This window comes from Megalobrama amblycephala, linkage group LG4, assembly GCF_018812025.1.
Source record: "Megalobrama amblycephala isolate DHTTF-2021 linkage group LG4, ASM1881202v1, whole genome shotgun sequence".
Classification (NCBI taxonomy): domain Eukaryota; kingdom Metazoa; phylum Chordata; class Actinopteri; order Cypriniformes; family Xenocyprididae; genus Megalobrama; species Megalobrama amblycephala.
In genome coordinates, this window is record NC_063047.1 from 51,349,169 (window position 1) to 51,364,982 (window position 15,814).

Consider the following 15,814-nt stretch of genomic DNA (forward strand, 5'->3'; position numbering starts at 1 on the left):
CTTTATAACTCGCAATTCTGACTTTATAACTCGCAATTCTGACTTTATAACTCGCAATTCTGACTTTATAACTCGCAATTCTGACTTTATAACTCGCAATTCTGACTTTATAACTCGCAATATTGACTTTATAACTCGCAATTCTGACTTTATATCCTACAATTGTGACTTTATAACTCGCAATATTGACTTTATAACTCGCAATTCTGACTTTATAACTCGCAATTCTGACTTTATAACTCGCAATTCTGACTTTATAACTCGCAATTCTGACTTTATAACTCGCAATTGTGACTTTATGTCCTACAATTGTGACTTTATAACTCGCAATATTGACTTTATAACTCGCAATTCTGACTTTATATCCTACAATTGTGACTTTATAACTCGCAATATTGACTTTATAACTCGCAATTCTGACTTTATAACTTGCAATTCTGACTTTATAACTCGCAATTCTGACTTTATAGCTCGCAATTCTGACTTTATAGCTCGCAATTCTGACTTTATAACTCGCAATTCTGACTTTATAACTCGCAATTGTGACTTTATAACTCGCAATATTGACTTTATAACTCGCAATTCTGACTTTATATCCTACAATTGTGACTTTATAACTCGCAATATTGACTTTATAACTCGCAATTCTGACTTTATAGCTCGCAATTCTGACTTTATAACTCGCAATTGTGACTATATCCTACAATTGTGACTTTATAACTCGCAATTCTGACTTTATATCCTACAATTGTGACTTTATAACTCGCAATTGTGACTTTATATCCTACAATTGTGACTTTATAACTCGCAATATTGACTTTATAACTCGCAATTCTGACTTTATATCCTACAATTGTGACTTTATAACTCGCAATATTGACTTTATAACTCGCAATTGTGACTTTATAACTCGCAATTCTGACTTTATAGCTCGCAATTCTGACTTTATAACTCGCAATTGTGACTATATCCTACAATTGTGACTTTATAACTCGCAATTCTGACTTTATATCCTACAATTGTGACTTTATAACTCGCAATTGTGACTTTATATCCTACAATTGTGACTTTATAACTCGCAATATTGACTTTATAACTCGCAATTCTGACTTTATAACTCGCAATTCTGACTTTATATCCTACAATTGTGACTTTATAACTCGCAATTTTGACTTTATAACTCGCAATTTTGACTTTATAACTCGCAATTTTGACTTTATATCCTACAATTCTGACTTTATAACTCGCAATTCTTACTTTATCTCACAATTGTGACTTAATTTCTCGCAATTCTGACTTTATAACATGCAATTCTGAGAAAAGAAGTCAGAATTGTGAGAAGTTGATTATTTTTTGTTAGTGGTGGAAACAAGCTTCCATAGCTGTTTAATATAGGCAAAATGTAAGATAAAATCTGATGCTGTAAATCAGTGATATTTTTATAATTAAATAGCAGATACTTACATAAAATGCATATAAATATCAGCATCTGCCAATAATGTCTTAGTAAGATGATATTTAAATGCTTAGATTTATAATCAAAGCTCTGTAGTTTTAAAACATATAATGCAATGCAATAGAATGATGATTTGAGATGAACAAATAAACCTTCCTCAAAAGCCTGATGATCATGTTTTTCTAAAGAAATGTATGGATAATAAAGAAACCTGAGCTGCTTCAGTCCAGTAATATTACTAACAACATCAAAGTTATTCTTGTACTTACTTGATTAAAAGATTTCACTGCACAGACACTTGAACCACGAGTGTGCGACAGGTTTATCAGCAATGATTTTTATCATTTAGAAGCCTTAGATATGCATCATATGATTCAGTAGGCTTTATAGGGTTAGTTCATGGTGTGTGTGTTTGTGTGTGTGCACAGGCCTCCCCTCAGCAGATCCCCATCTCTCTGCACACGTCTCTGCAGGCTCAGGCTCAGCTGGGTCTGCGAGGAGCTCTACCCGTCTCTCAGTCCCAAGAGATGTTCAACTCCATGCCTCCCTTCAGGTAATTCTCCCGCCACAGTAACGTCTATTGTTCAGTTTCATTCACCGCTACACTTCTTCAATTTCCATGCTTTCTGTACGCAGTCATAATCATCAAGACTTACTCAAAACGACTGATAAATTTGACCTGCTGAATACAATGTTCTGCTGAATCTCTTGCAGGTCTCAGGTGTACATGCACCCAAACCTGTCTCAGCCCAGTCCCATGGTGCTCTCTGGTGGAGCGCCTCTCAAAGGGCCGTATTCTGCTTTTCCCGGCATGCAGCCGTCAGACATGGTCAAGCCGCAGTCAGGATCTCACTACCAGCCCATGAACGGCAGCCAGCAGCTGGTGTACGACGGGCCCATGAACCAGGCGGCTGGGATGAGCACGTCTCAGCTCATGGATTCGCAGCTCATTCAGGCAAGAGCACTGCAGGACAGACGCACATGCAAGAAAAAATGAGTTGCGGTTGGGCATTAATGTGGGATGTGCGGTCAACAGTGCTTTAATTGTAGGGCCCTATGATTTCTGCAATGTGGAAAACAGACAATCACGGTATTAAGTGAGGAAAAAATGGAATTTACTGTATAACATGGTGTCACAGAAATTAAAAGTAGGGCATATATTTAAATCTGCTATGTAAATCTTAAGTCCGTCTCAGTTTGCTGTACTAAACAACTTTGTCCAGAGCTGCTTTGAGAGTCTTCAGCAGCATTTCATCAGAGAAAAATATCGGCAGATACACACGGAAACTCGCAGCTCTTCACCACAACCCGCCAAAATAAAAGTTTGGTTTAACTTGAAGATATTGTAACAGAAATATGTAACTATGGTACAGTAGAATTTACTTCTCAAATAGTAATAATATAATCTTAAAACTAAATAATCACACTTTTCCTTCTGTTTTAATTTTAACACAAAACCTCTGTTTGCAGAATTATTTTTTTGCCAAAAAAATAAAGAACTTTTAATTTTTCATGTGATTACACAGGTTTATTAAATTCTTAGTGTTTTTTGATTGATTGCCACCATTTTTGATCATAAATCCAGAAAAATTAAAACACAACAGAATTCTGTTCAGTTGTTAAAGTTTATGAATTGCTTGCTTCATTTTATTTAAACCATTAAAACAGAATCCAGAAAAATTAAAATGGAAAAACACAGAATTTGGGGAAAAATAAAACACATTACAAAGGGCCCTAAAAATTTATTTTTGTTTTAAAAAAAAAAGAAAAAAAGAAAAGTGTGTTTCATGATTTAAACTAGATTTGCTTTTTTGGGTGCTTTCATTTAATTTAACCAGTACATCGAAGTCCAGGAAAATGAGAACGGAAAAAACTGAATTTGGAAAAAAACTAATCCGACTTTACAAGGCCGTAATATTCGTTTGAAATCGACGTGCACACAGACCTTAGTCAGGTTAGACACCGTATTGAATTTAATGTTGATTAAATAGATTAAACGTGACAGACGTACAGTCTTTACAATGCCGCTCACTGTGTAAAGGTACTAGATCACTTAATTTTCACAACTCACAACATTCAAAACTATTTAATGGAGTTTTGTCTACTTAATTGTTCGTCAGCTGAACAATCAGTATGCTGTTAAACAACAGTACGGCCCTGTATTCTGTCCCTCACAGCCTTCTTTCCATTCCTATCAAAACTTAAACATGGTGCTACTCTATTGACTTTGCGGTTTGTGTGTTCAGGTGACGATGCCCATGCCTGGATCTCAGCTGCGATACGGCTCGGCCCAGCAGCACCTCATTCTGCCCCAGTCCATCCAGCTCCAGCAGAACCAGAACCTGTCTGTAGGAGCTCCGCGCCGCATGATGCCTCCCGGATCACAGCCGCCCATCATGAGCAGCAGGGAGGTGAGTGATGGGGAAACATCAGAACATGGCGCTTGCACTGAAGCTTCATTTGGAATGCATGCAATGCACATGTACTCGAATGTGTGGATCGGATTGCAATGTTTAGGGGTCATATAAACAAATTTCAATGTGAAGTCAGATTGAATTGATTACAGTCGATGAAACTTTAATGCATGTGAACATCCCTCAGTGTCCGATGTCTTCCTTTGTATTATTTACACACCGTATCTGATAAATCGTGTTCATCCTGCAGCCTTCCCAGATGGACATGAAAGGATTTCAGTTTTCTGATAAGCCCAACCACTCACCTGGAATACCCAGCGGCTCCTACAGGTGAGCGGACATTTCACACACTCCACCTACAGTACAATGACCTGAAGTCTCACACCTTCATCAAGAGCCTTGTTTGACAAGTATTAAGTGTATTTGCCGACAATGTACGGGTAACTTTATATATATTATGTATTGTGAACACTGTTTAAGTGTACTGTAATTAACACTATAGACAAACACTAAGGCCATGTACACACACTGCAGCTAAATACAGTTGTCTGTTCACCTTTTAGTGCTTAATCCTGTTCTGTACAGAGGTAACTTCTGAAAAACGCAGGTAGTACAACTGCATTTACAAATATAGCAATTAAAGGATCAATCACAAAAAGGCATGAGTTATACAAGCATGGCTGGGGGCTTCAGAGCTGCAATTGAAATTAAAGACATTTTTAGATAATTTTTGTCAAAAAATCAAAAAATTTGTAATGGGATTAAATTGTTTATCATTTTTGATCAATAGGTGACGCTGTTGCCAAAGTGATATTGTGTGGAGACAATGACACATGCAAAGTTTGGTGTCATTAGGCTTGTTCGAGATGCATCAGTGCTGCGCAGACCGATCGGTGTATGACATCAAGTACCACGAGCGATTCAAAAGGTAGTTTGCGGGTCTTAAACGCTCTTGCGGTACTTTGATGTAATACGCCAATTGTTCGCCTCAGCGCCGATGCATCTCGAACAAGCCTATTATGCCAACGCATTGCAGAGTTACATCCTCAGAATCAGCTTGGCACCATGCCATCAAATTTGTTGATGCGTTATTCGAAAACTGTTGAATCAAAACTTTTTGCTTGCATGGTCCGATCTTAGACCGTTGGTCTGACTTTCACCAAAATGGGCTGAGTTTATAAAAGGTTTTCAAAGAAATTAAAAATGGCAGATAGTAAGTTCAACCAAATATGGCATCATTTAAATGATTAAATGATTAAACAAAAAATGCTCTTAGCATTTTTTGAAATTTCATTGACATTTTGAGCTGAAGGTGGTGCTGTTCTGAAACTCGGAATACCTTCAGGGGATGGTCCCAATGACACATACCAAGTTTTGTAACAATGCACTAATGCGTTCATAAAATACAGCATTTTATGGCAAAATTCAAAATGGCTGACATGGGAAAATTGGGAATCAATCGACTTTATGCTGGACTAAATCTAAAGAGGCCATTTTATGGTTTTTTGGCAAACTGTTCATAAGTTATAATCAAAAATTATTATATTTTTTTTAATCTCTTGACCAGCAGGTGGCGCTGCATGTAGCCTCAGATCATGCTTGTGATAACATGTACCAAGATTTATCTAAAACGTTGTTAAGCTGTAGCCTTGCATCCAATTTGCCGTGCTCTTTGTTTGTGCGTTATTTGAGAACTGTTGGGTTTATAAGTTTTTAAACTTTTTGCCAGCATACTCTGAAGATGTTCTGAGCCAATTTTGGTTAAAATTGCTCAAACCATCTAGGATGAGAAACAATCAAATCGTCTTTAGCCAAGAAATCAGAGGAAAAAATAAATTTGTTTCTAGCCCTTATGGTTCTGAGGTTTTTAACATAGATGCAAGTGCAAATTTGGATAGTTGGTGGCGCTAGAGGGATTGAGTTACACACTCCAGAATTGCTCTGGTTCAGACTCTCCTCTATCAGTGTGCCAAATTTCATAGTTTTCCCACAAACGGTTCCATGAAATGCCATAGACTTCAATAGCAAAAGAATAATAATAAGAAAACTAACTTCGAGCCTTTGGTGCTTGGCCCCTGAAGGTTGTATGGAACTGAACTAGTTGTTAATGATGTATTTAAATGTTGTTGTTTATTTAAAAAAAAAACACAGGGAAAGATGTTGTACCTCAACTAATTTGTGTTGCCAGATCTTGATAGGAATAAACAGTGAACTACAAGCCCATAATAAACCAAAATAAATCCAAATGTTTTGTATTGAAATAAGACTAAAATATAGCTGCAAGCAGCAATGACGGGCCAAGCCCCAGCACCACCACCACCCTGGGGGCTTAAGGAAACCTGTGCATGGCAGGCAACATGCAATCTTAATTTAATTTAAATCAAATAATGATTTTACAAGATGTGAGACACTTCCTGTTTCCTCCTTTTTTGTCTTTAATTTAATCCCTCGCCATGGCAACACTGTTCAAGATATCATATAATTGTTCGCAATTTAGCATCTTCAGTGTCTTTATTTAATGTTAACCGAGTTTGGTGGCGATTGCATGAATCTCCTGTGATGAGTACTTAAAAACTCTGAGCCTGATTATTCAAAAAATCCACATTCAAACCAAAATATCTGACTTCCTGTTGGTCTAAGCTAATGACCGTAAAATAGAAAGTTGTCTGGCTTGATGAGAACAATATATGTACAGAGTTTGGTGACTATTAGTAAAACTAACCTCCCCAACTTTTGCCAAAAGATGGCGCTATAGAGTTCCTCCTCCCTGCCCATTTATAAGGCTTTGCCCATGTCTACTGGCTGACAACTTTGACGTGTCAAGTATCATGCAATTTGAAGCATGCTAAGAGCCTCAAAAACATCCAAAAATATTATAAAAGTTTGTGTTGCCATGGCAACAGCGTTTAAGATATCAAGACTCCTTTTACATTTACATCTGCCATGTCTTGGCACGTTCAAACAAAATTTGAAGCAAATTGGGTAAAAATAAGGTCACATCCATGTGATCAGCCTCCTACAATGATCACAGAGTTTGTTTTCATCAAAATCAGGTAATGTGCGCAGAAGTTATAACACAATTCCCTTTTCCTGCCATAAATTTGTTTCAGTGCCACGGCCAAAGCTTTCGAGGTATCAAAAATCTGCATGCAATTTAGCATCCTCGGTGTCTTGATTTCATGCTGACTGAGTTTGGTTGCGATCGGATGATTCCCTTAGGAAAAGTATATCGATTTCCTGTTGGGCTGGCATATGACTTAGAATGTGAAAGTTGTTCGGCCCGATGAGATCTATATCAATCATCGGAGTTTCAGGAGCGAGTTGTATTTTGTACAGACACTCGCTGATCATTTAGGAGATTCACTCCTGCGTTTAAATGTGGTTGTTACTCCTGAAACTTTACAGTGTGTATGTGGTGTGTAATAGACATGCACCTCAAAAAGAACTGGAATAAATCAATTATTAAATTGCTGAGTGTTTAGTCACAGGAATGCTTTCCTACATCTTTGCTCATTGATGAGTTCTCTGTTGCCCTTCAGACCCGGTTCGGCCAGTCCTAGCGGGAAACCCTCTGGACCCGGAGCCCCTACAGCGGTCGTCTCTCTTCCAGGACATTACACGCAGCAGGTATTCAGCGCAGCATCTCGTTGCTTTAGTAAACCTCACGGTACATGTGGCCGACCCGTCTGTGCTCTGCTGCAGGTGTCGGCCCCTCAGGGCAGCATGGTCATGCACATGAGACCCCCCACCAGCGGCCCCTTCCCCAACCCCATCCAGCGGCCCGTCATGCAGGTTAACAAGGTCATCATCCGCTCTCCGCCCTACCCCGGCCCCGGGCGCGAGCCGCCCCCCTCCAACCCTGAGCCTGCTGGGAAGGGCCCTGAGGACGGGATGAAGGTGAGCCACCCACTGTGATCATAGGTAATTTCATTTAATCCACTTCCTTTCTTATTTTCATTCTGTGCCATGTTTTTCTGAAATGTCAAAACCATGGTGCAAACCAGTAAATATGAAGCTTTATGTCTAATGAATGAGACCTGATGCTGGAAGAGCTTGATTAGGGCTGGGTGCTTAAAAAAATGGCATTGCTTTATAAAAAGGTCCCAATAGTTAAAGAGAGAGTTCACTCGAATGAAAATTATCCAATGATTTTACTCACCCTCAAGCCATCCTAGGTGTATATGACTTTATTCTTTCAGATGAACACAATCAAAGATATATTTAAAAATATCCAAGCTTTATAATGGTGGTGTTCAAAAAAAAAGAGAAAAAAAAAGCATCGATCTATCATAAAAGTAATTCAAATGTCTCCAGGAGGTTAAATAAAAGCCTTCTGAAGCAAAGTGATGGGTTCATTGCTTCACTTCAGAAGGCCTTTATTAACCCCCTGGAGCCGTATGGATTATATTTATGATGGACGGGTGCTTTTCCCCCCCCTTCAAAATCTCACCCCCAGTTCACTACCATTATAAAGCTTGGAAGAAGGATATTTTTAAATATATCTCTGATTCTGAAAGAAGATAGTCATATACCGCTTGGATGGCTTTAGGGTGAGTAAATCATGGGATAATTGTCATTTTTGAGTGAACTCTCGCTTTAATGCTACTTCATGAATCACCTCACAATGAACAATGTTTGCTACTGTGTTTCATTTTTGTTAACATTAGTATTAGTAACTGTTCATTTTTAGTTAACTCGGGTCCAATAAATATTCAAAATAACACTAAAATTCTAAATATGGGGCAAAAGATGCCCTTTTTTTGTCCTATATGTATATCATATGATAGTTTAGCAGCATCACTTGAGCAAGAGTGCTGTTTTACCCCGAATATCTGCATGATTGCAAATGTGATATATAATAGTTCAATAAACAATTGTTAAACTTTAAACATAATTTTGTCTGTTTTCGTTCAATTTGGCCAATGAAAATAGTTCCAAACATAGTCGCAGCAGAACTTTTGTGTCTCCGAGTGACACGCAGTGATGTTTCTTTCCTGAATGAATCTGCAGCGAGTGATTCAGTGACTCGTTCATAAGTCGAGATGCATTTGCACTGCGCAGATCGATCAGTGCATGACATCAAAGTACAGCAAGAGGGATTCAAAAGCATAAGGAGTCGTTTGCTCTTCAATTGCTCTTGCGGTACTTTGATGTCATATGCCGATCGGTCTGCTCAGCACCGATGCATCTCGAACAATCCTACTGGCTACATTTCTGGATGCTATAATGAATCGGTTGAATGAATTATTCAATGACTCACTCGTTAAGTCCTACTGGCAGTTTTAGTTTCATATTTAGAATATAATTTAATTTTTCATTCATATTATATCTAAATGCCACTTGTTACAGCTTCAGAAAAAAAAAATAGTATGGCCACATTGTAGCTTTAAACGTTTGTGTAATGTTGAATCAAAATATTTCTTTCTAAAGCTCCTTTTTGTAAGGTCTATTCAGTGCTTTTCTCATCTAAAACAATGATGTTAATAATGATCTTTTGGTGGGTAATTTCTGGAAAATTGATTTAATTATTTGGCACATGTAAATTTTAATCTCTTGACAGTTATTATAGTTAACTAATGTTAACAAATAGAACCTTTTATTGTAAAGTGTTGCTGATAAAATATGCTGGTAAAATCCGTACTTTGTTTAATTTGTACAGTATAAAAATTACAGACATGTGCAATGCATTTCCTTCCACTTTAATGCTATAAAATTAACAGTGATGAGTATCAGAATCGAATGATTTGGAAGAAATATGATATTTTTGGCCATATCGCCCAGCCCTAATCTTAATATTTTACTGTTTTTTGTTTTTGTTTTGTTTTTTATGAAGTTCAGCACATATTATTTAAGAATCTGAGAAAACAGTGTCTCTCTAAATAAACATATGGATGAATATGTAATTATTTTAATGGACCAGCATATAATTCATAGTGAAAATATGACCTGCATTCAGAGAAACCATTCTAATGAAATAAAAAGAGCACATTTGATGCTAAATTCACCATGTATGTTTTCTTTTTGTTCAGCATATTACCCTAGTCTTGTGTTCAGGGATAGTCATTTGAAGCAGCTGTTTTAATCAAAGCTTTGACTTGTTCGTGTTAACGAAGTGACTGTAAGGCGTCTGTTGTGTTTGGTACAGGCCAAGGCTCTGCGTGATGCGCGTCAGGCCGTCGGCGACGCCAAGAGCTCTTCAGCGATTCCCAGCAAGCTACAAGAGCAGCTGCCGTCAGTACAGGTCAAAGCTGCTCGAACCGGAGCCATCAAACCACAGTCGGTCAAAGTGGAGGAAGGCAAAGCCTGATAAATGGACCTCATGATCACATGACCCGGCTGTCTGTAGGACTTCCTCTTCCTCTCTCGCTCTCTCTCTCTCTCTCTTTCTCACTGGACTGACGCACAGGATCACCAACCCCACAAATAAATCGGAATACATTAATAAACATCACATAGAGAGATATGAATATCTATATATAAATGTATACTATATATATATATATATATATAAATAGACACAATAGTTTTGGACTTTTCTGCGCAGACTTTTCAAGATCAGCTTTATTTATTTACATTTTATTTGACATTTCAAAAGTGAAGAATAACGGTTCAAAAAAGTCACAAACGAATCCCGGTTGTCTCACTCTTTCTCTCTCTCCATCAAAGTCTGCAAACAGCAAAACAAGAAGCGCATCTCCCCTTTCAGCTCCCGCCCACATTGCCAAACCGAGCCAGCTGATTGGACTCCAGGTTTTGATTGACATGGCAGATCAACATGAGCTCCAGTGTGAGGCTTTAGTCATTTTTACTGGGTACCACGGAGTTTTAACTTCTTTTTTTATATATATATATATATATATATATATATATATATATATATATATATATATATATATATATATATATATATATATATATATATATATATATATATATATATATATATATATATATATATATATATATATATAAGCAATCATGCCTATTTGCTCTATTATTATTAAAAAACACCTTTTATTCAATAAAAAAAAAGTTTAAACCCAAATTTGAGGACATTATTCAATCTAAACGTGGACACAAAGTGAGCATCTTTGCTGAACTCTCTTATTTTACAGCTGCTTTTCATGTGTTATGTAAATGCAAAGCAACATTTGTTCCTTAAAGATGTTGCATGATGGCGCTCGAGTGGCGGTGTGTGTGGAATAAACATGTTGAAGGCAGCAGCATGAGCAACAGCTCACTCTGTGTTTGGGGTGGGTGGGATATTTGGCCTCTCGTCTAATGTGTTGTTGGGCCGCTGATGGGAAACTGTTACAGTACGTTTGACGAATTGATTTGGTCCAGAAACCCTTTACCTTCTGCTTTGAGTTCCAGTTTTTGCGGTCTGTCAGTCACTGGAGTGGCACAAGCAATAAACAGCCTTTCTGTAACAATCAGGGTCCAAATGTGCGTCTGATGTGGAACGAGTGCTTGTGTTGTAGATGTTGCTGTCTCACAGGGATCATGATTGAATATATGAAGTGCGCAGGAAGTGTCTTGTTTTGACGGTGCTTCGTTACACTACAGCTGTACAGAACTATAACCATCAGCACATTCATTCGTCTTCGCTATTGGATCATTACTGCAATCGCAACTCGTCCTTTTCATTTTGGGTGAATTGTTGCACATCTGAAATGCCTTTTTAAAATGATTTCTCCAGTGCTCATGGGTATTTTAGAGGTTCATTTGCTTCTTGATGATCGCCGAATATCTGTACAGACTCATTATTTGCCCTTTCGCTTTTGTTAGACTTGTATTTAAAGGGCCAGTGATGGATTTACTCACTTTTACGTTTATTTTTAGGGGTCTGTTTTCCCTGCAGATATTTATCACTCAGTGTTGTTTATCCTATTAAATGTGTGACCATATTTGCCCTTTTATTGGAAATGATCTCAACAAGAGAGAAATAAAGCAGATTGTGCTTTTTTCAAAGACGGATCGTTGTTTGTATTCCCATTACCCATGTGAGGTTTGAAATCAAAGAATGACCTTTATAATTTTATGTGGACCAATGCAACTACACTGTAAAAATATATGTAGGTAAACATTGCTGTTTTTCTATGAACATTTTTAACTTTTAAAGTTCAATTTCATTGAACGTGTTTGAACCAACTATCAGAAATGAATCAAACTTTCCAACTCTAGTTCTGTTTTATTACTTCACAATACTGCTTAATAGAGATCACAATTCACCCACAATAAGGAATATACAACTAAACAAACTTCACTTATTTCATTACTGGATGAATCAGCGTTTTTGAGTGAATGATTCAATGACTCAAAGACTTCACTTGTTTCATTAAATGATTTGTTCAAAAGCTCTGATTCATCCAGTAAATGATTCTATTACTCAAAGACTTTGCTGTTTTTGTTACTGGATGAATCAGAATTTTTTGACTGATTAAGTGACTCAAAAGGCTCGTTCGAGATGCATCAGCGCTGTGCAGACCAATCGGCATATGACATGAAAGTACAGCGAGAGCAATTCAAAAGCATAAGGAGTCGTATGCTCTCCAATCGCTCTCGTGGTACTTTGATGTCATACGCCGATCGGCCTGTGCAGCGCTGATTCATCTCGAACAAGCCTAAAGATTCCACTAGTTTTATTACTGGATGAATCAGCAGTTTTGGACAATCATTAATTGAATGATTCAATGACTCAAAGGTGTTTGACTTAATGCAGCGCTGCACCGACCGATCAATGTGTGACCTCAAAGTACCGTGAAAGAGATTAGAGAACAGGCTGCTCCATATGCTTTTGAATGGGTTCATTCCTTGTTTTCCTTAGAACATTCCCTGTGTTCCACTCTGAAGGGCTCATCCCAATGCCCTAATCCAGGGGTCTCCAAACTCAGTCCTGAAGGTCCACTGTCCTGAAGAGTTTAGTTCCATCCCTAATCAAACACACCAGCCCATAATTTTCAAGCAATCCTGAAGACGTAGGGCCTGTCCCACTTGACCACTTGTCTACTTGTGTGACGTATTTGCAGAGTTTGGCCAAAGTGTTCAAGTCGGGGTGAAGACTTTTGTTTACTCACAGGGACACACTTGACCAGTGTATTATTGTAGTGCTTCATTTGCAAACATTTTACAAAATGCATATAATCTCTGCACCAATAAAAAGTGCAACTATACGTTTTATTCCCAATTTATATGTAACCTCTAATTAACTTGCACTGTAAAGTTTTTTTTTTTCCCTAGACATGACGCAAAATGTTCTTGTTGCATTTACATGGCTGTAACCAGCAGATGTCCTCAGCATGCTATGTTTTGAGTGAATAGCTAGTGTAATCAATCTAATCTAACAGTGAATTTAGCTGATGAAGTCAATATAGTGGAGTAAAAATAACGCCTAGTCTTTTCACTGCAACTTCAAAGGAAGCAAGACAATGTTGTCAACTAGCACTGGATACCTGAGGTCTTTTTGTTACACTGTTTGCTAGCCTGCCATAATGATCTCATCGTTAATACTTCTCACCATTTACTCGAGAATATGACAGATTGTTTTACATATATACATTTTCTTTGAAGTATCCTTGAAAAGGGGGTTTATCATAGTGATTAAAATTGTCATTGTCAATGGATTCATGAAATGGTCGCTTCCCAATAACATTTTCGTATTATAATACAAAAAGGACTTTCAAAATAAACTTTAAAATTGTCTGTAGAGGATGGTGTATTTTCAGTGGCACATAGTTGAATTTTTTTCCTCTCCTGTTTTAGCATGGCCTACTGATGTTGTAACTACACTAGAAGTTTAAAAAGTATTTGATTAAAAAATTATTTGCAAGTAACAAAAATATTTCAGACTCAGAAAGAGCTTTATTTACAACTGTTCAACCTTGATATTGAACCTTCCAGTACACATAAATAACAAAAATACCATTTACGAATAAAACATATATAAAGTATAAAGTCAGAATAAACATTTACAGATAATGAACATTACAGTATTGTACAAAAAAAAAAAAATACATGAATGAATAGGACAGTGAATTTACAAAGAAATAGATGTGATACCAGAGACTGGTTATTTTTCACCGTACTCACATGAACTGATTTAAATATGTTTTTAGTACATTTATGGATCTTGAGAGAGGAAATGTCATTGCTGGCTATGCAGGCCTCACTGAGCCATCGGATGAATGAAGGTCTTACGGGTGTGGAACGGCATGAGGGTGAGTAATAAATGACAGAATTTTCATTTCTGGGTGAACTAACCCTTTAATGTGTCAGTGCCCATCGTCGTACGTTTTACATTCAGTTCATTACAACAGAAGGAAGCGGCGTCGCTTTGTCCATCTTTTTTTTTTTATTTTATTTATTTTTTTTTTTTATTACAGTTTATGGTCGATTCACGTGTGCATGTGTAATATCAGAGCTTGTTTTTAATGATGTGCGAGGCTTCAAGCTGACATTATCGAGTATGCAAAAAACAAAACAAAACAAACAAAACACATTTAGAATGCAGTTTTAATGCCCCTAAAATTCCAAAATGCCCCTCTTTTGTCTTAATAATACAAGCAAGAGTGCTGTTTATTTATTTATTTATTTTTTTTCACATGTGATATTAATTACACTAAATTGGCAAAAGTGTTGGTACGTCTGCCTTTATGTGCACATGAACTTTAATGAAATCCCATTCTTAATCTGTATGGTTTAATATGGAGTTGGCCCTCCCTTTGCAGCTATAACAGCCTCAACTCTTCTGGGAAGGCTTTCCACAAGGTTTATGAGTGTGTTTATGGGAATTTTTGACCATTCTTCTAGAAGCGCATTTGTGAGGTCAGGCAGTGATGTTGGCGGGAAGGCCTGGCTCACAGTCTCCGCTCTAATTCATCCCAAAGGTGTTCAATCGGGTTGAGGTCAGGACTCTGTGCAGGCCAGTCAAGTTCCTCCACACCAAACTCTCTCATCCATGTCTTTATGGACCTTGCTTTGTGCACTGATGCGCAGTCATGTTGGAGCAGGAAGGGATCATCCCCAAACTGTTCCCACAAAGTTGGAAGCATGAAATTGTCCATAATGTCTTGGTATGCTGAAGCATTAAGAGTTCCTTTCACTGGAACTAAGGGTTCAAGCCCAACCCCTGAAAAACAACCCCACACCATAATCCCCCCCACCAAACTTTACACTTGACACAATGCAGTCAGGCAAGTACCGTTCTCCTGGCAACCGCCAAACCCAGATTCGTCCATCGGATTGCCAGACAGAGAAGTGTGATTGGTCACTCCAGAGAACACGTCTCCACTGCTCTAGAGTCCAGTGGCGCCGTGCTTTACACCACTGCATCCCACGCTTTGCATTGCACTTGGTGATGTAAAGCTTGGATGCAGCTGCTCGGCCATGGAAACCCATTCCATGAAGCTCTCTACACACTGTTCTTGAGCTAATCTGAAGGCCACATGAAGTTTGGAGGTCTGTAGCTATTGACTCTGCAGAGAGTTGGCGACTTCTGCGCACTGTGACCTCAGCATGCGCTGACCCCGCTCTGTGATTTTTACGTGGCCCACCACTTCACGGCTGAGTTGCTGTTGTTCCCAATTGACCCTTCGCAAAGATTAACGAAGGTCTCACGGGTGTGGAACGGCATGAGGGTGAGTAATAAATTACATTTTTATTTTTGGGTGAACTAACCCTTTAATATTGTGAATTACAATTTGTGTTCATTTGTTTTAGACTTGCCATTGCATTTATATTTTGTTTTGTTTTTGGATTTTTTATTTTGTTTTTGTGATTGTAATTTGTTTTGCACTTCTCGGCCACCGTACGCAACACTGACGCGCCAGACTGGACAAAAGCGAAGCGAACGCAGTGCGAGAGAGCGACAGTGTGCGAGAGAGTGTGTCACGAGAGAAATTAACAGTTTAAATTAATTAATGGCATGTACGTTAGAACTTGTGAT

At 37.9% G+C, this 15,814-nt stretch overlaps 1 protein-coding gene across 5 annotated transcripts in view; it reads left to right on the top strand.

Moving 5' to 3' along the window:
• prrc2b (proline-rich coiled-coil 2B) overlaps nucleotides 1–11,843 on the top strand; it is a 34,294-nt gene extending 22,451 nt beyond the window's left edge. For 2 of the 5 annotated variants that reach the window (XM_048189889.1, XM_048189890.1), the window contains exons 24-30: nucleotides 1,885–2,009; nucleotides 2,171–2,411; nucleotides 3,703–3,867; nucleotides 4,121–4,200; nucleotides 7,410–7,497; nucleotides 7,573–7,767; nucleotides 10,016–11,843. In XM_048189889.1, coding sequence (XP_048045846.1) covers nucleotides 1,885–2,009; nucleotides 2,171–2,411; nucleotides 3,703–3,867; nucleotides 4,121–4,200; nucleotides 7,410–7,497; nucleotides 7,573–7,767; nucleotides 10,016–10,177 — 1,056 coding nt within the window. In that variant the 3' untranslated portion in view covers nucleotides 10,178–11,843. Of the gene's footprint in view, nucleotides 1–1,884; nucleotides 2,010–2,170; nucleotides 2,412–3,702; nucleotides 3,868–4,120; nucleotides 4,201–7,409; nucleotides 7,792–10,015 lie in introns of all 5 variants that reach the window. The other 3 variants (XM_048189887.1, XM_048189888.1, XM_048189891.1) reach the window with 2 other exon arrangements.
• The last annotated feature ends 3,971 nt before the right edge of the window (nucleotides 11,844–15,814 follow it).